Below are 26,441 nucleotides of genomic sequence, written 5' to 3'. Positions count from 1 at the left end.
ACACAGTGACCCCACGAGAGAGTACGCCCACACAGTGACCCCACGAGAGAGTACGCCCACACAGAGCGACCCCACGAGAGAGTACGCCCACACAGTGACCCCACGAGAGAGTACGCCCACACAGTGACCCCACGAGAGAGCACGCCCACACAGAGTGACCCCACGAGAAAGCACGCCCTCACAGAGTGACCCCACGAGAGAGTACGCCCACACAGTGTGACCCCCACGAGAGAGTACGCCCACACAGAGTGACCCCACGAGAGAGCACGCCCTCACAGAGTGACCCCACGAGAGAGCACGCCCTCACAGAGTGACCCCACGAGAGAGCACGTCCTCACAGAGTGACCCCACGAGAGAGCACGCCCTCACAGAGTGACCCCACGAGAGAGCACGCCCTCACAGAGTGACCCCACGAGAGAGCACGCCCTCACAGAGTGACCCCACGAGAGAGCACGCCCTCACAGAGTGACCCCACGAGAGAGCACGCCCTCACAGAGTGACCCCACGAGAGAGCACGCCCTCACAGAGTGACCCCACGAGAGAGCACGCCCTCACAGAGTGACCCCACGAGAGAGCACGCCCTCACAGAGTGACCCCCACGAGAGAGCACGCCCTCACAGAGTGACCCCCACGAGAGAGCACGCCCTCACAGAGTGACCCCCACGAGAGAGCACGCCCTCACAGAGTGACCCCACGAGAGAGCACGCCCTCACAGAGTGACCCCACGAGAGAGCACGCCCACACAGAGTGACCCCACGAGAGAGCACGCCCTCACAGAGTGACCCCACGAGAGAGCACGCCCTCACAGAGTGACCCCACGAGAGAGCACGCCCTCAGAGTGACCCCACGAGAGAGCACGCCCTCACAGAGTGACCCCACGAGAGAGCACGCCCTCACAGAGTGACCCCACGAGAGAGCACGCCCTCACAGAGTGACCCCACGAGAGAGCACGCCCTCACAGAGTGACCCCACGAGAGAGCACGCCCACACAGAGTGACCCCACGAGAGAGCACGCCCTCACAGAGTGACCCCACGAGAGAGCACGCCCTCACAGAGTGACCCCACGAGAGAGCACGCCCTCACAGAGTGACCCCACGAGAGAGCACGCCCTCACAGAGTGACCCCACGAGAGAGCACGCCCTCACAGAGTGACCCCACGAGAGAGCACGCCCTCACAGAGTGACCCCACGAGAGAGCACGCCCTCACAGAGTGACCCCACGAGAGAGCACGCCCTCACAGAGTGACCCCCACGAGAGAGCACGCCCTCACAGAGTGACCCCCACGAGAGAGCACGCCCTCACAGAGTGACCCCACGAGAGAGCACGCCCACACAGTGACCCCACGAGAGAGCACGCCCTCACAGTGACCCCACGAGAGAGTACACCCACACAGTGACCCCCACGAGAGAGCACGCCCTCACAGAGTGACCCCACGAGAGAGTACACCCACAGAGGGATGTGATGTTGATAAAATGTATTAGAGTACAAAGCATCTTTGTGGGAGTGGAGTGCAGTCATCAGATACCCGTCATAAATTGATCCAGAGTTCTGGGCACCTGCCTCTTTTATACCGTGAACGTTGTTTGTATCTCGTCTCCAGCTGCTGCCTGACACGATCACACTTCCTCTTCATCAGTTCTCTCCCTGCAGCCACAGAGCCGGCCTAGACTAGCTCTTACCTGCCGTCTCGCACGTACTTACATTTATTTGTATATTTTAGAACTTCCTGTGTTGACCGCATCCTTAAGTTCAAACAAAGTAGACAGACAGAAGTATGCTAACATAGCAACATAGAACATGACAATCAATATTTCATCTCATGACGTTGCTATTAAAAAATCAGATGTTTAACTTTTCTCTCCTGTAAATTGAAATGAGTGTCTCTGATTACCTGGGTTTTTCATAAGAGTTGGTATCTTCAAATATCATTTCCTCTTAATGTCCCCTTACCTTTTTATGAAGCTTGCAGTCATTGAGTTTTTTTTTTTTACTGCAATTATTAAAATGTAGCGTGTTTTTAATTTAGTCCATAAGTCTGTGCTGAGGTTAGTGGGCTATGAGCTGCTCTTCAGTTCTGGTTGTCTGTCATAGACATATTAACTGTAGGGTGTTATTGTACAGTACAACCTCGCTAGAACGAACCTGTCTGGGTCCAAGCCTTTTGTTCGTTATATCAAGGGGTTTGTTATAGTGAAAGGACAATCAGAATGAATGATAAACTGTTGGAGTAAGTTAATGAGATGATATTGTGAATACAGGTTGAATTTCATGTACCTGTTCGTCTCGTGTATGCAGTATTCTGCCTTTGCTTTATCCAATTCGTTAAAGAATTAAAACGCGGTACAAAAAGCAAAAATCCCAGATTGGAGCTGAACTTTTATTCAAAATCAATCTGACATGAATCAGCAGTGTGCAGCAGTGTGGAGTAGTGGTTTGGGCTCTGGACTCTTGACCGGAGGGTTGTGGGTTCAATCCCAGGTGGGGGGACACTGCTGCTGTACCCTTGAGCAAGGTACTTTACCTAGATTGCTCCAGTAAAAACCCAACTGTATAAATGGGTAATTGTATGTAAAAATAATGTGATATCTGTAGAATGTGAAATAATGTATAATGTGATATCTTGTAACAATTGTAAGTCGCCCTGGATAAGGGCGTCTGCTAAGAAATAAATAATAATAATAATAATAATAATCAAAGTGCACCAAATCTTAATCAAACATGCAAGAATCCCAAACTGAGTTTTTATTCATAATAGGTCAGCAGTGTGGTGTAGTGGTTAGGGCTCTGGACACTTGACCGGAGGGTCGTGGGTTCAGTCCCAGGTGGGGGACACTGCTGCTGTACTCTTGAGCAAGGTACTTTACCTAGATTGCTCCAGTAAAAAAACCAACTGTATAAATGGGTAATTGTATGTAAAAATAATGTATAAAAAACAATGTAATTTTATGTTAAAATAATGTGATATCTTGTTACAATTGTAAGTCGCCCTGGATAAGTGCGTCTGCTAAGAAATAAATAATAATAATAATAATAATAATAATAATAATAATAATAATAATAATAATAATAATAATAATAATAATCAACCCGACATGAAAGGTTCATCAAGTTTTGTTTTTGTTTCTTTCTTTAATCAGTTTTGCTTTGCCGCATGGTTGCTGAACAAGCCAAGAAACAGAGTGCTTTTTGACAACCTCTATTCACGACAATGATATGCCTACGTTACTACCTTTTTCAAATGATCAATATAGTTTCCAGATTTTTGCAACATAAAATGATTTTATTGCTTTTTATTAAGAAAAGAGTTGACTTCACTGCGGAGATGGCTTCCCGTGCATACAGACCGGGATGTTGGCAGTGTGTGTTTATATTATCTTTTTTTGATTTGGGGTTCAGGGGCCAGGTTTGTTATAGCCGAAGGGTCGTTATAATTCGGCTTGCTACTTTTTGATTTTAATCGGTAAAGCTCGTTAAACGTCGAATTCCCCAAAATAATTGACTGAAATAAATTTATATAGGATAAACGTTGGTAAAAACACTTGCTTTTTTTTTCCTTTTTCTTACCAAAAATAATAATTTAGAAATCATCTTGTCTGTGTAGTTTTTATACTTGCTGCCTGTCCCGTCTCCTTTCCGCTCTGAATGGCTAGGGGTCGCTGTCAGTCAAATGCATGCTATAAAAATGTGTGTAATACACTTTATATGCTGTGTTTTCTATGGTTTATTTGAGACAATTTTTTAATTTGTGTAGGAACGTTAGCTTTACAAGGTATAGCTTCACTGTGACCAAACGTTATTTCAATTAGAATGTTAGTAACCATGGTTTTGTTGCATGTTGAATATGATTAAGGGATTTCTCTAAATGAGATATTTTAAGCGTAAAGGTCGATTTCACCCATGCTCTGCTTTAACTGAAAAATAGAGATTGAAAAAAATGGTAAATTCTTTCAAAAATAAACGTCAATATTAATCATCGATTTGTCCAGAAAAATTAAAATCGAATAGTAGCAAACCTAGTTATAATGAAGGGCGTTATAGCGAGGGTGTACTAAGCATATAACGTGTGTGTAATATATATATATATATATATATATATATATATATATATATATATGTGTAATATATATATATATATATATATATATATATATATATATATATATATATATATATATATATATATATATATATATATAAGCAACAGCGCCATCTAGTGATCAGCCACTATGGTCACTTTTCCTTTTGTTTTGCTGGCAGTACGCAAATTTGCCCTGGGTAGTGCACTGAGGTCTGTTTCCAGAAAAAAAAAGCATGATCCAATACTAGGGATGTGCTGATACTCTTAATTGCCTTGAAGATGTATTTACCGGCAGGTATTAATGTGTTTCAAAACAAGAAAAGCTGTCCTTCCTTACCTTTACAATTGAGTACCAATCAATGGTAATTAAGTTCTGCACTGAGTGTTTTAAAAGTGGATTGGAAGCGGATTTCTCTCATCAGGGGCGCTGACGTTTGTACTGCTGTAGCGAGGCTGTAAACTGAACGAATACTTCTGAAGGCAATTACAAGTGTGAGTATCAGCACACTCGTACCTAAAACCACCGCCGGCAGTCATGATGACGGTTACATTTTAAACAACATCAATATTAAAATGAAAGACAAACTATCGGAATAAACGCAAACGTTTTATTCAAGCACATCATATCAAACATCTGCACAGCCAAAACACTGTATTTAAGTGAACAATTAAACATAAAAGGGTTTATTTTCTAACTTACCACATATAAAGCACTACTTCAAAAAAATGAAAAACTATAATAAAATAAACATTTCAAAAGAAACTAGGTAGATGTACGTGCAAAACTGTGAAAACAAATGTATTTAATTTAAAACAAAAGTAACATATGTTTCTCTTGCGTGTCACTCGGTGCAGCACTGAATCCAGTTTGATCAGCAGCAGCCTGCTGCTTTGCAGTTTTCTGATCGAAATATTTCTGCCGAAGCGCTGTTGCTAGCTTCAAGATGAAATCTCTCCTACTGATGTTTTCCTCGGTGCATTCCTTGTACAAAACACTCGAAAGAATTGATGGCTGCCAGGTCCAGTAGAGATAACAACAGACTTGTATATAAAATATAATAGAATATTGTAGGTTATATTCAAAGCATGTATTGTAAAAGGCAGTCAAAATGACTGCTCCTGCGGTTCTAGGGGGGATTATAACCTTTTATTTATTTTTGCGATCCTGCCTTTCAGATGTCGTCAGGGTATTACTATTTAATACATGTATTTAGGAAGTCAAGAACAGACAGCCGCGATCTTCACATACGCAGAGTAGTTTACATTTTGGTGGTTCTAGTGTTAAGGAGAGTAAAAGCTGCACATCTTTAGAAAGGATTTCATGTATCTTCCCTGCCGTGCTCCTCCATTCACCATGCGAGTCTCAGAGGTGCAGTTAGAAAGAAGAAAATGTACATTTCAGCCGTTTTCAAAAGTGTGTTGATGTGAAGACGGAGAGAAATAAATTGATCATTACATTAAGCTACTCATCAATAATGCTAAAGAAACTAGTTCTTAAATATTAGAAAGGGGAAAAGGGGGCACATTTCTCGGAGTGGAAACATGCTTCACAATCTCTTAAATATTTTGAACAGTGGCAATGTAAAGACCGGTGTGTATGTCTGTTACCTCGTCAGTCTCTCTTATGCCCAGTGCATCTCTCTCCCAGTTGGATCACATGGAGCTGATCAAGGCTCTCATCGTGTTCGGAGCAGACGTGGAGATCCCCAATGACTTCGGGGAGACCCCCGGCCTGATCGCAGCTCGAACCAGCAAAGGTATGTCCACCTCTTCAAGGCCTGTCGCCAGTCAGAAACAGCCTTTAACCACTGAGCTCCTCAAACCCACTGCCTTCCACACTTCAGCCCAGTGCTTTCTTTATCTAACCACTGAGCTCCTCAAACCCCACTGCCTTCCACACTTCAGCCCAGTGCTTTCTTTATCTAACCACTGAGCTCCTCAAACCCCACTGCCTTCCACACTGCAGCCCAGCGCTTTTTTTATCTAACCACTGAGCTACTCAAACCCACTGCCTTCCACACTGCAGACCAGCGCTTTCTTTATCTAACCACTGAGCTACTCAAACCCACTGCCTTCCACACTGCAGCCCAGCGCTTTCTTTATCTAACCACTGAGCTACTCAAACCCACTGCCTTCCACACTGCAGACCAGCGCTTTCTTTATCTAACCACTGAGCCACTCAAACCCACTGCCTTCCACACTGCAGACCAGCGCTTCCTTTATCTAACCACTGAGCTACTCAAACCCACTGCCTTCCACACTGCAGCCCAGCGCTTTCTTTATCTAACCACTGAGCTACTCAAACCCACTGCCTTCCACACTGCAGACCAGCGCTTTCTTTATCTAACCACTGAGCTCCTCAAACCGACTGCCTTCCACACTGCAGACCAGCGCTTTCTTTATCTAACCACTGAGCTCCTCAAACCCACTGCCTTCCACACTGCAGACCAGCGCTTTCTTTATCTAACCACTGAGCTACTCAAACCCACTGCCTTCCACACTGCAGCCCAGCGCTTTCTTTATCTAACCACTGAGCTCCTCAAACCCACTGCCTTCCACACTGCAGAAACAGTCCATTTTGTATTGGTGATTTGTAATGTTTCAATTTCAAACTATAAGTGGTTACATAGACGGTTAACTATTAGACCCCACTCGCTGAGTTTATTCACTTTGTGCCCGCAGGGCCAGCCATCTGTAATCACATTCAGTGAATGGGAAATGAATGTGATTTATTGACAGTATAAATCTAATAAAAGTTTTACGTTCTGATTGTTTTCATTCATGTCATTACCACCATCACATGTTATGATACATATTTTCCCTTCACCTGTGTCTTTTTTATATGTATCGTGACTTTAATATGTTGTAAAGTCCTTACAATATACAATACAAAGTATCAATATTATTTCAGGCTTCAGAAAGTCAATATCTATAGTTTTTAAATATTATAATTCAGTTGTGTAAAATAAAACAGTTGCCTCTAATCTTCCTTCTATCTTCGGTAAGAAGTGATTTGTTTTGCCCACATCTAATACACTAATGAAACTGTCCTCTAACAGCTTGACTGAGTCTCAATTAACACAAATTCATTTAATCACACAGTGAAAGTGTCCAGTAACACAAATTTACGTTTGCCATCTAAACTGTGGGTCATTTTTTGTAGAAAGAAATATGTAGTTTTGCATGTGTAAACTGTATTTTAATAACTGTCTTGTTCAATATTGGTCAAAAGTGTTTTTGGAATATAATTACTTTGTATTAGTGGAAACTTTGCTTTTGACAACACTGATACTAACCAATATATATATATATATATATATATATATATATATATATATATATATATATAATATATATATATATATACACACACACACAGACATGCTCAAATTTGTTGGTACCCTTACAGCTCATTGAAATAATGCTTCATTCCTCCTGAAAAGTGATGAAATTAAAAGCTATTTTATCATGTATACTTGCATGCCTTTGGTATGTCATAGAATAAAGCAAAGAAACTGTGAAAAGAGATGAATTATTGCTTATTCTACAAAGATATTCTAAAATGGCCTGGACACATTTGTTGGTACCCCTTAGAAAAGATAATAAGTAATTGGATTATAGTGATATTTCAAACTAATTAGTTTCTTTAATTAGTATCACACATGTCTCCAATCTTGTAATCAGTCATTCAGCCTATTTAAATGGAGAAAAGTAGTCACTGTGCTGTTTGGTATCATTGTGTGCACCACACTGAACATGGACCAGAGAAAGCAAAGGAGAGAGTTGTCTGAGGAGATCAGAAAGAAAATAATAGACAAGCATGGTAAAGGTAAAGGCTACAAGACCATCTCCAAGCAGCTTGATGTTCCTGTGACAACAGTTGCAAATATTATTAAGAAGTTTAAGGTCCATGGAACTGTAGCCAACCTCCCTGGGCGCGGCCGCAAGAGGAAAATCGACCCCAGATTGAAGAGAAGGATAGTGCGAATGGTAGAAAAAGAACCAAGGATAACTGCCAAAGAGATACAAGCTGAACTCCAAGGTGAAGGTACGTCAGTTTCTGATTGCACCATCCGTCGCTTTTTGAGCAAAAGTGGGCTCCATGGAAGAAGACCCAGGAGCACTCCACTTTTGACAGAAAAACATAAAAAAGCCAGACTGGAATTTGCTAAAATGCATATTGACAAGCCACAATCCTTCTGGGAGAATGTCCTTTGGACAGATGAGTCAAAACTGGGGCTTTTTGGCAAGTCACATCAGCTCTATGTTCACAGACGAAAAAATGAAGCTTTCAAAGAAAAGAACACCATACCTACAGTGAAACATGGAGGAGGCTTGGTTATGTTTTGGGGCTGCTTTGCTGCACCTGGCACAGGGTGCCTTGAATCTGTGCAGGGCACAATGAAATCTCAAGACTATCAAGGCATTCTGGAGCGAAACGTACTGCCCAGTGTCAGAAAGCTCTGTCTCAGTCGCAGGTCATGGGTCCTCCAACAGGATAATGACCCAAAACACACAGCTAAAAGCACCCAAGAATGGATAAGAACAAAACATTGGACTATTCTGAAGTGGCCTTCTATGAGTCCTGATCTGAATCCTATCGAACATCTATGGAAAGATCTGAAACTTGCAGTCTGGAGAAGGCACCTGTAGCAGGGCGAGTGCCCTGCACGTGTGTATTTAGTGTTGGTTATATAATTTGTATGTGGAATGGGTTTATTTTGTGTCGTTTTGGGAGTTGATTTGTTTAATTGAATTATTGTTTACAGACGGACGCTCGATTGAGACTTGCTGCCTGCTAGGCTTGGTTGAGGGGAAGGGCAGCAGGTGATTGGCTGGGCTGGACCTCAATCAGCAGGTGGGCGGGTCTTGATCGAATGTCCGTCAGGTTAAAAACATCCGCGGGAGATGGTTCAGGGCTGCTGCAAGGCCTGCCGTTTTCACGGCACCTTTGATTTATAGTTTATGGTATTGTGTTTTATTTTGCACTTTTTGTACAGCTTGATGTACTAGTCCTCTGTGCGTTACCATCGCTGGTAACGTCACATGACCATCTTTATTTTACTTTCGTTTTGTGTTTCTTTGTTTGTTAATAAAACCTGCGCGCCTGTGCCGGCGTTTTCAACAACACCACGTCTGTCTCTGTATGCTTGAACAGCGGCTACCCACACGCGTGACACGAGGAAGACCCTGTCACAGCACCCATCAAACCTGAGACAGCTGGAGCAGTTTGCTCAGGAAGAGTGGGCCAAACTACCTGTTAACAGGTGCAGAAGTCTCATTGAGAGCTACAGAAAACGTTTGATTGCAGTGATTGCCTCTAAAGGTTGTGCAACAAAATATTAGGTTAGCGGTCCCATCATTTTTGTCCATGCCATTTTCATTTGTTTTATTATTTACAATATTATGTTGAATAAAAAAATCAAAAGCAAAGTCTGATTTCTATTAAATATGGAATAAACAATGGTGGATGCCAATTACTTTTGTCAGTTTCAAGTTATTTCAGAGAAAATTGTGCATTCTTCATTTTTTGTGGAAGGGTACCAACAAATTTGAGCACGTCTGTGTGTGTATATATATGTGTGTATATATATATATATATATATATATATATATATATATATGTATATATGTATATATATATAAATAAGTACTATGGATATTTACAGTGACTTGTGTACTGAATCATAGCAGCTGATCAGTTAATAATACTGACAGCAGCATCAGACCCGTACGTCCCTCTCCGCTACAGAGCTTGCTCTTCAGTTGAATGGTAAGTCTTTGAGCTGTGTGGTTTTGCAGTTCGCATCCAGCCCTTGCCTTCCCATTCAGTTTAATGGGCTGAGATGCCGATTCGTGACACTGCTAACTGCATGTTGTTTGGGAGTGCATGCTGTGTGTGTGTGTTTTAACATGCTTGTTTTGTGGGGTTTGAGGTTCGAACAGGAAGGTGTTGCTGAGCCTGCTGTATAGCGTAGGTGCTGAGCGCTGTCACCCTCCTGCCCCCGACACCCCCACACGACTCCCCTCTCCTCCGCAGAGACCGCCGCCTCCACATCTAGGTAACGACTACCCTCCCTCCCTCCCTCCCTCCCTCTCCTCTGGGAGTCTGCTCTGCTCCTCTCCTCTGACAGCTCTCTGTGCTCCTCTCCTCCTGATTCTCTGCTTCTGTTTTGTGATTTTCACAAGGAGCACTCCATGTCTCATTAGTCCAGAGCAGCGACGGAAATAAGACTCCTATTGCATAGCAGTTTCACCTGTTCCAGGTTTTATTATAAGCTTGGTTAGCCACAGTGTGTATGGCTCAGGCATGTCTAATTAAACTTGTAGTAAAACCAGGAATGGATCAAACTACTATGCAATGGGAGTCTTATTTCCATCCCAGCAGAATGTGCAGTAAAAAAAAATATTTGCTTACTACTGTATTTGACGGTGCATTATTTAATGATGAGACAGTTTTGACGAAAAGCATTGCAGCATTTCCCCGCTTGACCGAAATATAACCGCTCCTGAAAGCACACTGTTATCCCCTTTCAAAACAAAGGAGCATCTCATAACGATTCATTTTTTTCATTAAAGTACAACATGTTCCCAGTGGTATCTTGTAATTTATTGGTTATTATTATTATTTATTTATTTATTTATTTCTTAGCAGATGCCCTTATCCAGGGCGACTTACAATCGTAAGCAAATATATTTCAAGTGTTACAGTACAAGTAATACAATGAGAGCAAGATAAATACAGTGACTTTGGTTTTTATTTCAGTGTACTAACCTAGCATTGGATGTTTTTGCATGGAAATGTTCATTGGCATGAGTTTAATCAGTCAATTAATCAAAGCTTTGTTTAATATCGTGCCCTTTGCAACAAGTTGCCACAGAGCTCGTCACGTGGACAAAACATGTGTTTACATTTTCTTGAAATCTATGAATGAAATTGTGAGTCTGCATGTGGAGGTAGCGTTGTATGAAGTATATAAATACATACCGAACTGGGGGTGAGGCATTTTTTTCTAATTTTACTGCAATACCTAAACCCCTTGTGATGCCAGTTTTATAGTATAGCACATTTCCGCTAGTTCTAGTAGTATTTTTTTTATTTTTTATTTCTTAGCAGATGCCCTTATCCAGGCGACTTACAATTGTTACAAGATATCACATTATTTTTACATACAATTACATTATTTGAAGAGGAGATGGTAATCTGTTCAGCTGTAAAGCTATTTAGTGAACACTGAATTTGGTTTGGTTTAATGGCAGTTGTTGTTTGTCTTTCCTCGTGGATAACATTTTGGTAGCACTGCTCTTGAGTGACGGTTTAAACCCTTTTCCATATATCGTACTATGCTCTTCTTCCTATCCTTACTAAACAATGAAATGTTCTTGTATACAAGGTTTGCTGTGTCTGATGAATCACTCAGTAATAAATCACAGATATGTTTTGAGCTGATGTGACTTCATCTTTAAAACGTCATGGAACCTCACTTGGTTAAAGCCAATAAGAATGACTCCTACGGGACTAGATTACTACACATGTTTGTGATTGGCTGCAGCTGCCTCCGGTAAGGCGGGTGTAAGATTGACATTGTATATCTGCGCTCTGACCCCTCTTGGTCATGCGGTTCAGGAGAGTATATTAAAAGTGATCAGAGTAAATAGTTCAGAAGAATATATTAAAAGTGATCACACTTTGCAAAGCCTATGAAAGCTGGTGTACAGTTTTGTTTGTTGTTTCAGTGAGTCGCCTCAAAACGAATATGTTCCTCCTAAAAGCTGAATGAGTTCTAATGATATTTCTGCTCGCTTCTGAAACATTAACGCAGTAAGACTGGGAGTCTTAAGAAATACTAAAATAAACTAAAGTTCAGTGACAAATGATTCGGCTTGATGTTTTTTTCAGCGTCTTTTTAAAAAGAAGACCGGCTTGAAAAAGACATCTGTTTTGAAGCCTTTGCCATTTAATTAGTTTTTCTTAATTCAGCGCTAGTGAGTGTTTCAATAGTTTTGGATGAATATAAAGTCTTCGCTTTCTTGCTGTGGGCAGAGGGAAGCTCTTCTATGCATTCACAGTCTTCATAGCTCAGGAATGTAAAGGTAATGCCTGCTGCCCCAGCCCCTGTGTTTCTCATTTCCTCTCAGGGTTCGATGACCTCATCCATGTTGCTGCGGCCCTGGGCGCCCTGACGAAAGGGGTGGTGGAAGTGGACGGCGTCCGAGCAGCCAACAGGAAGTAAGATTGCTAATTAAGAGAGAGTTTGTTTTTAAGTGTAGTGTACGAGGAGCAGGGGTGGAAATAAGTTTCAGTCTGTGATCAGAAAAAGACACGCAGAAGTTAGAATTTAAGCTGCATTCATTTCCCAATCAATGTATTTTCTGATGAAAGCAATTCCAGGTTTAAGTTCTCCTTACTGCTTCTAACTGCTCTGCACTTTTAAAACGATGCACTTCTCACACAATGTCACTCCCACACTGTCCTCGCTCCCACTCTCCCTGAATAAATCTAGACAATTTTGCTTTTTACTTTGCTCTAATCATGCAGTGAGCTCATGCAACTCTTCCCATGGTTATATATCTGTTAATTAAATGTACAAAATAGTTCAGCGAGTTCACATCTCACACATGGTTCAGTGAGTTCAGATCTCACACATGTGGTTCAGTGAGTTCAGATCTCGCACATGGTTCAGCGAGTTTAGATCTCGCACACGGTTCTCCATTAATGGTTCCACATTGCTGTGTCTGCAGTGACTGACTTGTGGCTCCTGTGTTGCAGGTTTGACCGCTTGCTGTGTCTGGACGGAGGGGGAATCAAGGGCCTCGTTCTCATTCAGCTGCTTATTGCCCTCGAGAAGGCGGCTGGGCGGCCAATCAGAGATCTCTTTGACTGGGTCTCGGGCACCAGCACTGGCGGGATCCTGGCCCTGGCTGTTGTACATGGTGAGGGTGTGGGGTGACTCTGTGTGTCTGGCCCTGTCGTACATGGGGATGGTGTGGGGTGACTCTGTGTGTCTGGCCCTGTCGTACATGTTGAAGGTGTGGGGTGACTCTGTGTGTCTGGCCCTGTCGTACATGGAGATGATGTGGGGTGACTCTGTGTTTCTAAGGCAAGTCGATGGAGTATTTCCTGTGTAAAACTCTATTGGGTCCTGGCAGAAACACTCACCCTGGTTTCTGTGTTCCCAAGGCAAGTCGATGGAGTACCTGCGCTGCCTGTATTTCCGGATGAAGGACGAGGTGTTTAAAGGGTCCCGTCCGTACGAGTCGGCCCCCCTGGAAGAGTTCCTCAAGAGAGAGTTCGGGGAGAACACCAAGATGACCGACGTCCGATACCCAAAGTGAGCCTCGTTAACACCTCGGGACAGTTCGACCCCTTCACCCCTCCCACCCTTCTTACCACATCCAGCTCATGTTAAAGGATTGCTAACCAAGGCTTTAAAATGCATGTTCTTATTTTGTTGAATCATGTTATCACTGGTCCATTCATTGTGATTGTATCCGTACTGTGGTACTTTGCACCGGCTTCTTTTGCATTTTAGAATTAATTATAAGATGTTGCTTTTAACTTATGAAACCAAGTTATTTGCAGGAATTGTTGACCTCTTACAATCCAAGTCGTACTCTAAGATCACAGGATGTGGGGCTGTTGGTTTTTCCGAGAGTGGTGGATAAAGATGGTGCGGGAAGGAGGCAGGGCCTTCTCTTGAAAAGCCCCAGTATTGTGGAATGCTCTTCCATCTTCAGTAAAACAAGCAGGGAATCTTTATATGTTTAAAATATAACCCATTTAAAACCCATTTGATAAAATGGCGCTTTTACCATAATTTTATCACTGACTATATATCATTTTAGACTGACTTTTGAACAGTTTTTTTGGAATTCTTTGCCTTTTAAATGTTGTATTATATTGTAAAGTGTTGTAAAGTTCCTTGTGATGAAAGGCTCTATATAAATGTAAATAAATAAATACAAATATGGTGCAGCTACACCTTTTGGACAGGAAGTGATGAGGTACCAGGAGGCAACGGAAATCTGCATATTCAGAATTCGACTAGACCAGTGGTAGTCAGTTCAGGCCCTCGTGATCCATCTCAGTCCTGGTTTTTACTCAAAGCAGGTTCTAATGTAGTTAATTGAAGCTGTTAAGAGGCAGTTAACTAATTTAGGACCTGGCTGGAATAAAGACAAGGACTGGAATAGATCTTGAGGGCCTGAGTTGAGTACCACTGGACTAGACTGTGTCTGTGGCTTCCAATGACATTGTGTTTTACAGTCCCCAATCATTCTCAGTGGTTCTTATTACAGTTATTTACACGCAGTGTTTTTATTTGTAGTTTTGTATTAGTCTGTGTTGCTTTGACTGAGTTCAGGAGCTGCTCTTCAGTTCCAGTTGCCTGCCTTGGATACCTGTCACCTAGGCTAGACTAGAGTCTTTTTATAGAAGTAAGCCAGTGTAATAAAAATACACTGGCTGATCTAGCCTATATTACAGCTGTCTATGGCAGGCAACTAGTTAATAAATTAATAATGATGAAAAAAGTAGTAGTTTCAATAAAAATGATTGGAAACCTCATAGTCATGGACAGTAGAACACCCCTATGAATATGAATATGATATGAATGGGTTTGCTCTATCTGTTGTTGTTCCGGCTGTGTTTCAGGGTGATGGTGACGGGTACACTGGCAGACAGGCACCCTGCAGAGCTGCACCTCTTCAGGAACTACGACGCCCCTGAGACCGGCCAGGACCCCCCCTACAAGAGGAGCGCCGACTTCCAGCCCCTCACCAAACCTCAGGGTATCTCCCCCCCTCCCCCTTTCCCGTCCCCTACACGACACATGTCCAGCTAGGTCCCCTTTCTGCAGCACCTATGGCAGGTGAATCAGTCCCATGATGTACACCCTATTGCCGTGGTGTGCTATTGACAGTGCTGTAGCAGGTGAATCAGTCCCATGGTGTACACCTTATTGACAGTGCTATAGCAGGTGAATCAGTCCCATGGTGTGCTATTGACAGTGCTATAGCAGGTGAATCAGTCCCATGCTGTGCTATAGCAGGTGAATCAGTCCCATGCTGTGCTATAGCAGGTGAATCGGTCCCATGGTGTGCTGTAGCAGGTGAATCAGTCCCATGGTGGCCTTACTCCCTATTGACAGTGTTATGACCAGTGTTTGGTGCTGATTTATTTTGTGTTCAGTAATGTTTTGTATGTGAGGACGTGTCTGAGGCCTGCGGGGTGGTGTTGTGTTTGTATTGATTGGTTTGGTGTGTGAGGACGTGTCTGAGGCCTGCCGGGTGGTGATGTTGTGTTTGTATTGATTGGTTTGTTGTGTGAGGACGTGTCTGAGGCCTGCGGGGTGGTGATGTTGTGTTTGTATTGATTGGTTTGGTGTGTGAGGACGTGTCTGAGGCCTGCAGTGGGGTGGTGATGTTGTGTTGTTATTGATTGGTTTGGTGTGTGAGGACGTGTCTGAGGCCTGCAGTGAGGGGGTGTGTTCTGTTGTTATTGATTGGTTTGGTGTGTGAGGACGTGTCTGAGGCCTGTAGTGGGGTGGTGATGTTGTGTTGTTATTGATTGGTTTGGTGTGTGAGGACGTGTCTGAGGCCTGCCGGGGGTGATGTTGTGTTGGTATTGATTGGTTTGGTGTGTGAGGACGTGTCTGAGGCCTGCAGTGGGGGGGTGTGTTCTGTTGTTATTGATTGGTTTGGTGTGTGAGGACGTGTCTGAGGCCTGCAGTGGGGGGGTGTGTTCTGTTGTTATTGATTGGTTTGGTGTGTGAGGACGTGTCTGTTGTATTGTTTCAGAGAACGAGGAGGTTATCTTTATGAGGTACACGCACAGAGCTACCAAGCGTAGGAAAGTGAGCGATGAAGGTTTGTTTCAGGTCCAGTCTGTCACTACAGCTCACCGTTGTCCACTCCTAACCAAAAGAGCACGTCCATTAACACATTTGTGGTATCTGGAATGTTAATCAAGAAGCACACCTTTATTGAGACTAGAAAACAACATTTATGTCAAATATAGAAATTACTTGAATGAAGTAAATGTGTACTGGAATCCCTTAAGGCTGTGTAGAAATACTAAATGAAAATTAAAACATATAAACCATTAATTAACCTAGATAAACTTCAAACTTGATTACAAATAACAACCCTGTACAGGATAGATAGATAGATATTTTTGTGTGTTTTAATAAACTTTAAAATAAGTGAACATGCACAAAGTAGAACATCAAATTATTTAAGACGAACACGAAAATGCTACACCACTGTGCAGCGCCTGTATGCAGGTCTAGGACACTGTGCAACGCCTGTATGCAGGTCTAGTACATTGTGCAGCGCCTGTATGCAGGTCTAGTACATTGTGCAACGCCTGTATGCAGGTCTAGGACACTGTGCAACGCCTGTATGCAGGTCTAGGACACTGTGCAGCACCTGTATGCAGGTCTAGGACACTGTGCAGCGCCTGTATGCAGGTCTAGTACATTGTGCAGCGCCTGTATGCAGGTCTAGGACAGACTTTTATGTCAAGCATCCTAAATGCATTTTATTTATTTTTCTACCTAGTGGACGTTCCTCAGTTGTCTTCTTTTAAAGTTCATGTTTGTGGTGGAAACTTTTAAAAACCAGAGCTAGCACAAATGTGTTGCTGAATTGTTCACGACGGCATCAGGGTGTGAGGAAACACCAGCGGTGTCTGCATGTTCCACACACCAGCACTGGTGCAGCACAGTGGTGTTGGAAAGCAAAGGGCATACTGGGGGGGGCCTTAAAGGCAGGGGTGGAGAAGGGTGATGGTCACAGAGACTGGAATTGAGAGAGCACTGGACAGAAATAACTTGTGTTGCCAAAAGTTTAAGAACAAGTTTTCAGTTCATGTTTAAGTGAAGCTTATACATGTACTCTCAATTTTCAAAGCATTATTTAAGTTGCGGGAATGTTTTTAAATTCCTATGTATGGCTGAGAGTTAATAGTGTTTATTAGATCAGGGGTTCCCAAACTGGGGGCCGCGGGGTGGTTTCAGGGGGCCGCAGCACATACACATATTCTCTCCCACATGACCCTGACGAAGCAGGGCTCCCCAGACCGGCGATCAGTTCATTTACACAAGCGCTGCTGTGAGGTGCTTGGGGTTATTTCAAATGTAATATTGACATCAGCTAGTGCCTGCACTGACAGTATGTACCATTAGACAACAAGAGGGAGTGATTGCAAGGAGATCACAAAAGGCAATTGTATTAATGCACTTTATAATTATAACTTCACATTTTTTATTTAAATTAATAAAGGTAGTATTTCGGTCAATGTGTGTTTGTTTTTTTTTGGTAGAAGTTCATGATATATTATCTTCATAACCCCTACATAAATGAATTCAACCATACTGTTCCCGCTTACCCTTACATGCAGGTTTATGTTGCATTTACAGCCAGGCAATGTACAGCTTAGCACAAAAATTATTTCTCAAACGCTGAGAAATGACACTTAACACAGTGAAATCAACAAACAGCCCCTCTCACTAAAGAGATCCCAACCTAAATGAACAGCCTCTCTCACTAAAGAGATCCCAATCTAAATGAACAGCCTCTCTCACTAAAGAGATCCCAATCTAAATGAGCAGCCTCTCTCACTAAAGAGATCCCAATCTAAATGAACAGCCTCTCTCACTAAAGAGATCCCAATCTAAATGAACAGCCTCTCTCACTAAAGAGATCCCAATCTAAATGAACAGCCTCTCTCACTAAAGAGATCCCAATCTAAATGAGCAGCCTCTCTCACTAAAGAGATCCCAACCTAAATGAACAGCCTCTCTCACTAAAGAGATCCCAATCTAAATGAACAGCCTCTCTCACTAAAGAGATCCCAATCTAAATGAACAGCCTCTCTCACTAAAGAGATCCCAATCTAAATGAACAGCCTCTCTCACTAAAGAGATCCCAATCTAAATGAACAGCCTCTCTCACTAAAGAGATCCCAATCTAAATGAACAGCCTCTATCACTAAAGAGATCCCAATCTAAATGAACAGCCTCTCTCACTAAAGAGATCCCAATCTAAATGAACAGCCCCTCTCACTAAAGAGATCCCAATCTAAATGAGCAGCCTCTCTCACTAAAGAGATCCCAACCTAAATGAACAGCCTCTCTCACTAAAGAGATCCCAATCTAAATGAACAGCCTCTCTCACTAAAGAGATCCCAATCTAAATGAGCAGCCTCTCTCACTAAAGAGATCCCAATCTAAATGAACAGCCTCTCTCACTAAAGAGATCCCAATCTAAATGAACAGCCCCTCTCACTAAAGAGATCCCAATCTAAATGAACACCGATTTTGATTCCATTATTCCAATATTTTAGGCAAAGTTTTCAGGTCTTGAAAGCTAGTGTTTGTATATCGTAGTTGGTCTAATAAACGGTATCAAGTCTTCAAATCTGTTTTACTGCGTTATTTTATAAGTCTGTACCTGAGCTGGGATTGCGTATGGGACCAGCGCAGTGCAGGAGTTATATTGTGTAACTCAGCTGGGATTGTGTATGGGACCAGTGCAGTGCAGTAGTTATATTGTGTAACTGAGCTGGGATTGCGTATGGGACCAGCGCAGTGCAGTAGTGTTCTGCGATACCTGATTTAGGCTACCTCGATACGATACCCTGCATAAGATCACGATATTCGATATTATCACGATTCTTTGAATTTTATGTCCATTATATGTTAAATGGCTGTCAAATAAAAATGTTCGCAAGTACAAAGTGTGGTAGAGGCTAAAACTCACTTAATGCTACAGCATGGTGGAATGCTTGCTTTTTAATTTTATTTTCTGTTGAAGCAAGTTCTCTTTTTATATAAGAAATACAGAAAATAGTGTAATCAAAGTCATTGCCACCGACTATTAAATACAACTGTAAAGAGAGCTTAGTATAAGAGACATTATTTTCTGTATATATTGTGTTTCAATATATATATATATATATGAGAGAGAGAATCATTACTTCAAATTAATTTTATAAAATAAGTTGAGCTGATGAAAAAAGCATTTCTGGCAAAGAACTTCTGATACTGTAGTACTGAAAACACTGATAACTATTAGAACATAATATTATGTTTCATCTTATTCAAGCCAAACGTCTCCTTCAAAACAACGTTGCAGTGCACTATAAACATAGGAAATGTTACGCAATTTTATTCAGACCATCATGCGAGCGTGGATGTTAATTTTGCTAAGAAAATAAATTAGACAAAAGACTTTTACAACTATAGATTAGAGCACATCGTTTACCTGCTGAATCGCGTATGCACGCCTTGAACTATATATGGGGGGGGGACGGGGGGGGGGACTATGCAGCCTATGTACTGTGTACTGTATGTTTTTGTGCTGAACTTGCAACAATCAGACGTCCGTTTCCAGCATGAAAGCTAATTGTTTTACACACACAAAAAAATGTTTTACGACAAAATCCAAGGAATATATAAAGTGTTAACAATTTTTAACATGGAGTCGTTTTAATGACACGTCTGCAAAATATATTTTTGCATCTTGGTGAACTAACGAACGGCATTTTGATCCGCTTTTAGAGCGTTCCTATGTTCTCTTTACACAGTGCTTTTTTTATATAGTATTGTAGTATTTCAACTTCTTACACACACACACACACACACACACACACACACACACACACACACACACACACACATATATAAATACTAATTGGGTGCATTATTTACATTTTTAAGGCGAGATGTAATTCACAGAATCTCAATAATATGTAAAACAAAATAACTACAGTAAAAGTAGAACTATTTTCACTGTAACTAACTTACATGCTGTCGCTTCACTTCAACAAAGAGATTGGGGTGGCGATCTGATAGCTTAAATAAATTGGTGGTGTTTCCTCCCTTGTTTTTTACTTCTTTCAAACACCTCCTACATTTTGGATGTCCACCTTCAACTGGATTGCCGCTTTCATTTAATGGATAACCAAAATAGTTCCACACTACAGTGGAATTGGCTTTAGAAACCAGCTGTTCTCCCGCGTCCGCCATGTTGATACTTGGGCAGTACTGTAATTAAATTTTCCGAGAACGCGCAGCGCAGGAAAGTTAGTTTCTTCCGGTATATGCAAAAAAGTTCATATCGTTTTTAAAGCACACAATTAAAGTGTTGTTTTGAAGTCTCAAAAAAAAAATAGCCAGACAAAAAACACGATATATCACCAAAAAAAAGACGGGATCGAAAAAAAACGATATATCGATTTTTTTTTTTAACCCGATATTAGGTATCATATAATTTTTGTATCATGATATTTCGATATACCGAAATACCGCAGAACACTACAGTGCAGGAGTTAGATTGTGTAACTGAGTTGGGATTGTGTATGGGACCAGCGCAGTGCAGGAGTTATATTGTATAACTGAGCTGGGATTGCGTATGGGACCAGTGCAGTGCAGGAGTTATATTGTGTTCCATTCTGAAGTGTCTGTGCGTCTCATTTCCAGACCAGCTGGTGTGGAGAGCAGCTCGCTGTAGTGGGGCTGCGCCTTCTTATTTTCGACCAATGGGACGCTTCCTGGACGGGGGTCTGCTGGCCAACAACCCCACGTTGGACGCCATGACAGAAATCCACGAGTACAACAGGGCTCTGAAACACAAGGTTGGTGTTACAGCCAGTCTAGCATTAAATACACGAGCAAGGCTCTGAAACACAAGGTTGGTACTGCAGCCAGTCTAGCATTAAATACACGAGTAAGGCTCTGAAACACAAGGTTGGTACTGCAGCCAGTCTAGCATTAAATCCTTATACTGGGCACTACATTAAATAAAGCCTTATGAATATGTTCATAAAGTGTTTAATACTCTCTGAAACCTGATTCCCCATGTTGACTGCCTCAAATTATTTCCTTATAATAATTCAATTATAAGTGTGCTGCTTCTGCAGTTTTTTGGCTAATATGTCAAAGCTATTAAGTTAAGGTCTTTTTTGCCACATTTTTTTTTTTTAAATGGACAAACGCACCTGGAAAAGTTACTAAGCTTCTACGTAGTCTTAATTTGCTTCTAACTTTTCCTTTAAAAAAAGAAAAGTATGAGAATGTATCCCAGTGTGCGAGAAGCCACTGTGGACTTGTGGAGAAGTCAGGGGAAGGAAAATACAATGTAGGGGGACTTTAAGAGCTTTAAATGATATCAAATGTAATGTTTGTACCAGAAGGAACAGTACCAGTATTTGATATCTATTTGTTTAATGTGTGTTCATTTTCACACTACAGAACGCTACCTACTCTGTTTTAATTCAGATCAGGCTGCAGGAGAAATGAGATGTCTTTGAAACAGGCTACAATAGGAAAGTTAATTATAAAGCTAAAGCCCATAATCTGTAATGATATTGTTCTTTAAATACAGCCCAATTAGATTTTTTTTTATTATTTATGTATTTATGCTTTGATCTTTTCTGTGGAACACAACAGTCCATATACAGCATGGTTATACATAGACTACGTTCTTCGTATTGTTTGTTTAAATTGGTTCAGATTAGTTTACTGCAGTTGTTTCTCTTGCTAACCTGCTTGGGTTAAATGAAACTGGGTCTCAAATGAATCAGCTCAGTAACACCCCCCCCCATCCCCCCAGGGTCGGGGGTCCGAGGCTCTGCGTCTGGGGGTGGTGGTCTCTCTGGGCACGGGGAAGCCCCCTCAGGTGGCTGTGAACTCCGTCGATGTCTTCCGGCCCTCCAACCCCTTCGAACTCGCCAAGACCTTCGTGGGAGCCAAGGAGCTGGGCCGCATGCTGGTGGACTGTGTGAGTATTGGACCGGGTCAGCAGACACATTGCAGGAGGGGAAGCTATTTCATTACGAGGTCCTTTAAACAACCCTCATAATGATGACCCCCGTCTGTACAATTGATCTAATGGTGATACCTCCATTGAATCTGAATCATTGCAAGAAGACATAAGAACATTTACGATAGAGAGCCGGCCACTTGGCCCATCGGAGCTCGTCTGGTTCCTAGTAGCTTAAAGGACCCCTGGGAACTCTGATGAACTCACAGTATGTAGCAGTGTGAGCACATCTTTAAAAGTAATATACAGGACTCCCTCTTTATAATGCTATTGCCAGGAGCCATATATTTGAGTTCCACCTTGTAACGAGTACCAAAGAGCTACGTAATGGCATTGTGGGTAAATGGGAGCCAGGACAATAATGCCTTCTAACCGATTCTGTGTAAAGGGCTGCCTTATCAAGGGGCAGCCCTGCAACAGGTTTGCTCTTAATATTTAAACAGTGTTTCAGGTCTGCCACTGGCTGAGATAAATTGAGCAGACTCCACAGCAGGTGTGCGGACACTTTACAGTTTTATATAGGTATTTAGTTAGCCGCTTATCCGAGTGTGATGAAACTTGCCAAGGACGTTCTCTGATACCTTGGTCTCGGTCTGTCTGCTGCCAGTGGAAACCCGTATGAAACACCTCTGAAACCCGTCCCGGTGGTAGTGCTGTGGGAACAGATTTCTCCTGCATCTGTTAGAGGAAGTTCTGTATGGCTGTGTGGTGTTCTGGGATCTAACTTCTCTCTCACTCTCTGCAGTGCACAGACTCGGATGGGAGAGCAGTTGATCGAGCGAGGGCCTGGTGTGAAATGACAGATATCTCCTACTTCAGGTAAAAAGACAGACCAGTCGGTAGCGAGTGAAAGACACACAGACTGCAAATATCATTTCCTTCAGGGAGTGGAACGTCTGGCCCACGCAGACTGAGCTATTTTTCCACTTTAGAAACTTGCGCATATCCTGGCAAGGTGGCAAATCAGTGCAGGCAAAACATGTTTTGATACGTAGTTCTCATTTCAAGAGGACACAGGCATGTTTTGTTTTGCCTTCGAATACATGTAAAGAAATGTTTGTTCAAAAATTTGGATATTTGTCCCAGTGCTAATATTTAATAATTGCACATTCTACTAAGGCACTGCTGTACTTTCTATTTCATGACTTAGTGGCTCTAGTGTGTAACTGCACAGATAGCTCTGGTTTAGTCTGCAGCTGTGGTGCTGCAAGCTTGTTCCTGACGCCCTGTTGCTTGTTCCTGACGCTCTGTTGCTTGTTCCTGACGCTCTGTTGCTTGTTCCTGACGCTCTGTTGCTTGTTCCTGACGCTCTGTTGCTTGTTCCTGACGCTCTGATGCTTGTTCCTGACGCTCTGATGCTTGTTCCTGACGCTCTGTTGCTTGTTCCTGACGCTCTGTTGCTTGTTCCTGACGCTCTGATGCTTGTTCCTGACGCTCTGATGCTTGTTCCTGACGCTCTGTTGCTTGTTCCTGACGCCCTGTTGCTTGTTCCTGATGCCCTGTTGCTTGTTCCTGACGCTCTGTTGCTTGTTCCTGACGCTCTGATGCTTGTTCCTGACACTCTGTTGCTCTGTTGCTTGTTCCTGACGCTCTGATGCTTGTTCCTGACGCTCTGATGCTTGTTCCTGACGCCCTGTTGCTTGTTCCTGACGCTCTGTTGCTTGTTCCTGACGCTCTGTTGCTTGTTCCTGACGCTCTGTTGCTTGTTCCTGACGCTCTGTTGCTTGTTCCTGACGCTCTGTTGCTTGTTCCTGACGCTCTGTTGCTTGTTCCTGACGCTCTGTTGCTTGTTCCCAGGCTGAGCCCCCAGTTCTCATCGGAGGTGCTGCTGGATGAAATTGAAGACGCTATCCTCGTGAACATGCTCTGGGAGACGCAGATCTACGTGTATGAGCAGCGGGAGCAGATTCAGCACCTGGCTCGCTGGCTTCTCGACGCAAACTGCAGTGGATCAGCTCCTCTGTAACATGCTTCTGGAACCAGAGAGTTGTTCAAGACCACCCAGCACTGCTGTGCAGGGTGCTGGGGTCCGATCATAAAGCTTGCTTTACGAGGCTGTTTTAAATAGAATAGGTTACAAAAAGTCAAATGCAGTTCTGGTGGTTTTAAAGTATTTCGCCTTTTAAATTAACCTAGGAAGTGCAAGTGTAACAGACTACCTGAAAGTATAGCCTGTGAACCGATTCTTTAACCCCAGTGCGTTGCCGGGTCCTGAAAATACATGATTGCTAGAACGTGTATTTCTTTCAAAACTGCACAAAACTGTATAGCAAAGTGCGTGAGCGGAGCTTGAACACCTTTACAAAATGCTAATGTTGTATTCAAACCAAAACTGACTATTGTGGCTGCTGCATTATAAGGAGAGATGAGACAATAAACGTGCACCCCTGCCTGTAAAGGTTTACCCTACACAAACTCAGAACACAGTGTAATTCCTGTACTGGGAGTTCCAGCAGTTGCTGGTAAGCTGCTGACCAGCAGCATGAGAATTGCTCCACATATTAAACAGTTTCTTAATGGTTACTTAGGATGTCGGAAACCCCAGGATGCAGCAATATTCTATGAAGTGTTGACATAACTTCCTCCTCCTCAGACCTGTTGCCAAGGACGACGGTTCTAAACCAGATGGGCCTTGAGTAGATGTGCCCTGCCTTTTTCTTTGTCTCATGTGAAGGTTAAATAAAGCTTCACTCGCAAGTTGTTGTGATAAACACTCAACAGTGCTGACATTGGCAATACTAGAAGAAACGTAATAAATTCAGTGCCAAACGTTTCAATCAGAAGTCTTTCTCAGTGTCTTTGTGACAGTGTTACAGTAAAGTGACCTACATTTCTTTCTTGAAGCAGCATTCCCACTTCTTGGACCAGCCTGGCCAGTTAAACAGCCCAACTCCCAGCTCTATCTAGTATTGACCAGAGCATGTTGTTGCTGGAGCTTCCAGTGCAGTTCTGTACCTGCGTGTTCACTCTGTGGCTGTCCAGGAAAGGATGTAACTGATGCATGCTTCCCAGGGATTCAATTATAGGAAGGGTGCCTTTTATCCATTTCGTTGCTATGGCGAGAGGTCTTGTCATTTTACCTAATACATGAAGATGACGTGGGAGGGAGCCGTTCAGTCTCCATGCCTCAGTCTGCCCTGGACTGGAGGGAGCCCCCTTTCTCTTAGATGGGCTAACAGGGTGGTTCCACTCTATGCCCAGTTTACAATTAGGTGAATATTGTGTTTTTTGTTTGGGATTGCTGTTTTTAATCGATTAAAAACCTGACTTGAAGATTTTTTTTCTTTTTACTGGTTCTGTTTCTATGAAGATAATGGAAGATTTGCACTGTTTAAAACTGCCTTCATTTAGCATAGCAAAGAGCAGGTCCTTGTCTATACTGGCCTTTAACCACAAGATGGCGCTGTTCCTTCATAACAAATACATAAAATAAACACAGTGCAATACAGTGCTATATTGTTTGCTCTTGTTTTCAGTTTGTACAGGTTTTTATTGGAAAATTCACAGGTTTATCAGAAGTTATGATTTCAGTTTTCACAATTTCTTTTCACCCAAAATCTGGCAGAAGCATTAGAAAATACCTGTTTATACCAAGAAAATGACGCTTAAAAGTTTAAGCAGAATGTTTGCATTAGGGGTTAATGTGTATTAATAAATCCCCAGCAGCTGACTATTTAGAAACTGTACAAAAACTGAAAAAAATAACATTTACAAACTTTCCTGTTGGATGGATGGATATCTGTGTGTGTGTATCTCAAATATGATCTATTAAATTACTAAATTCTTACATTGATATCGATTATATATATGCATATATGCACTGTATTATTATTTACAAATCAAACATAATGAAGTTATTGTACTTACATGCTGAAGTTTATGTTGTTGCTGTTTTGAAGTGAAGTCAATTAAAAGTATTGTTTAGAAAAGCAGTGTGTTACGTTTCAGTGTTTATATATTCTTGCCCAGGGTGATGTTTCCTGCTCTCGGGGTTACGCTTCTTTGTCACTCCTCTGTTAATCCTCCAGCATCTTGTCTGTAATAATCTCTAATGGTAATAGAGACTGACACTGTTTATACTGGCTAAAGGGAAAAGGGAGCTACAAAAGGATTGGACTGATCAATACACATTGCTGCTAATCCTTATCAACACAGCACAGAGCAGCGTCATCACCAGATCTATCCAGAGCCCCGTCTGTACTGGTATTCGGGTTGTGTGGATACTGGTGTTTTCAGAGTAATTGCCCTTCATTAATTTGAAGTTGTTTGATGTTAATGAAATGGAATAAAACGTGTTCATTACTCAACACAAAACAATGCAGCGCCCCGGCTTCCCTTGGTTACACAGTTATTGATTACACCGTGTAACATTTTTTTTTTTTTTTGGTTCCTGGGTAGTAAGTGTTATTTCCTAATTGCTTATGCCTCAAAAGTATAGAAAATGGCTATTATTCCCCACAAACTTTGCTCTTGTGACCAGGACAGTGATATTTTGAAATTTACCTATTTTCCAGAACATTCCAGATAGATTCAGGGC

General features: G+C 42.3%; 1 protein-coding gene across 4 annotated transcripts in view; it reads left to right on the top strand.

Moving 5' to 3' along the window:
* Positions 1–25,836, top strand: part of LOC117433087 (85/88 kDa calcium-independent phospholipase A2) — a 39,410-nt gene extending 13,574 nt beyond the window's left edge. For 2 of the 4 annotated variants that reach the window (XM_059016175.1, XM_059016176.1), the window contains 11 exons: positions 5,727–5,835; positions 10,015–10,140; positions 12,218–12,308; positions 12,849–13,012; positions 13,260–13,410; positions 14,733–14,869; positions 15,878–15,946; positions 20,563–20,717; positions 21,695–21,862; positions 22,650–22,723; positions 23,702–25,836. In XM_059016175.1, coding sequence (XP_058872158.1) covers positions 5,727–5,835; positions 10,015–10,140; positions 12,218–12,308; positions 12,849–13,012; positions 13,260–13,410; positions 14,733–14,869; positions 15,878–15,946; positions 20,563–20,717; positions 21,695–21,862; positions 22,650–22,723; positions 23,702–23,870 — 1,413 coding nt within the window. In that variant the 3' untranslated portion in view covers positions 23,871–25,836. The remainder of the gene's footprint in view (positions 1–5,726; positions 5,836–10,014; positions 10,141–12,217; positions 12,309–12,848; positions 13,013–13,259; positions 13,411–14,732; positions 14,870–15,877; positions 15,947–20,562; positions 20,718–21,694; positions 21,863–22,649; positions 22,724–23,701) is intronic. The other 2 variants (XM_059016178.1, XM_059016177.1) reach the window with 2 other exon arrangements.
* The last annotated feature ends 605 nt before the right edge of the window (positions 25,837–26,441 follow it).

This window comes from Acipenser ruthenus, chromosome 52, assembly GCF_902713425.1.
Source record: "Acipenser ruthenus chromosome 52, fAciRut3.2 maternal haplotype, whole genome shotgun sequence".
Classification (NCBI taxonomy): Eukaryota; Metazoa; Chordata; class Actinopteri; order Acipenseriformes; family Acipenseridae; genus Acipenser; species Acipenser ruthenus.
The sequence above is the reverse complement of the archived record's forward strand: the minus strand, read 5'-3'. Positions and strand labels throughout refer to the sequence as shown.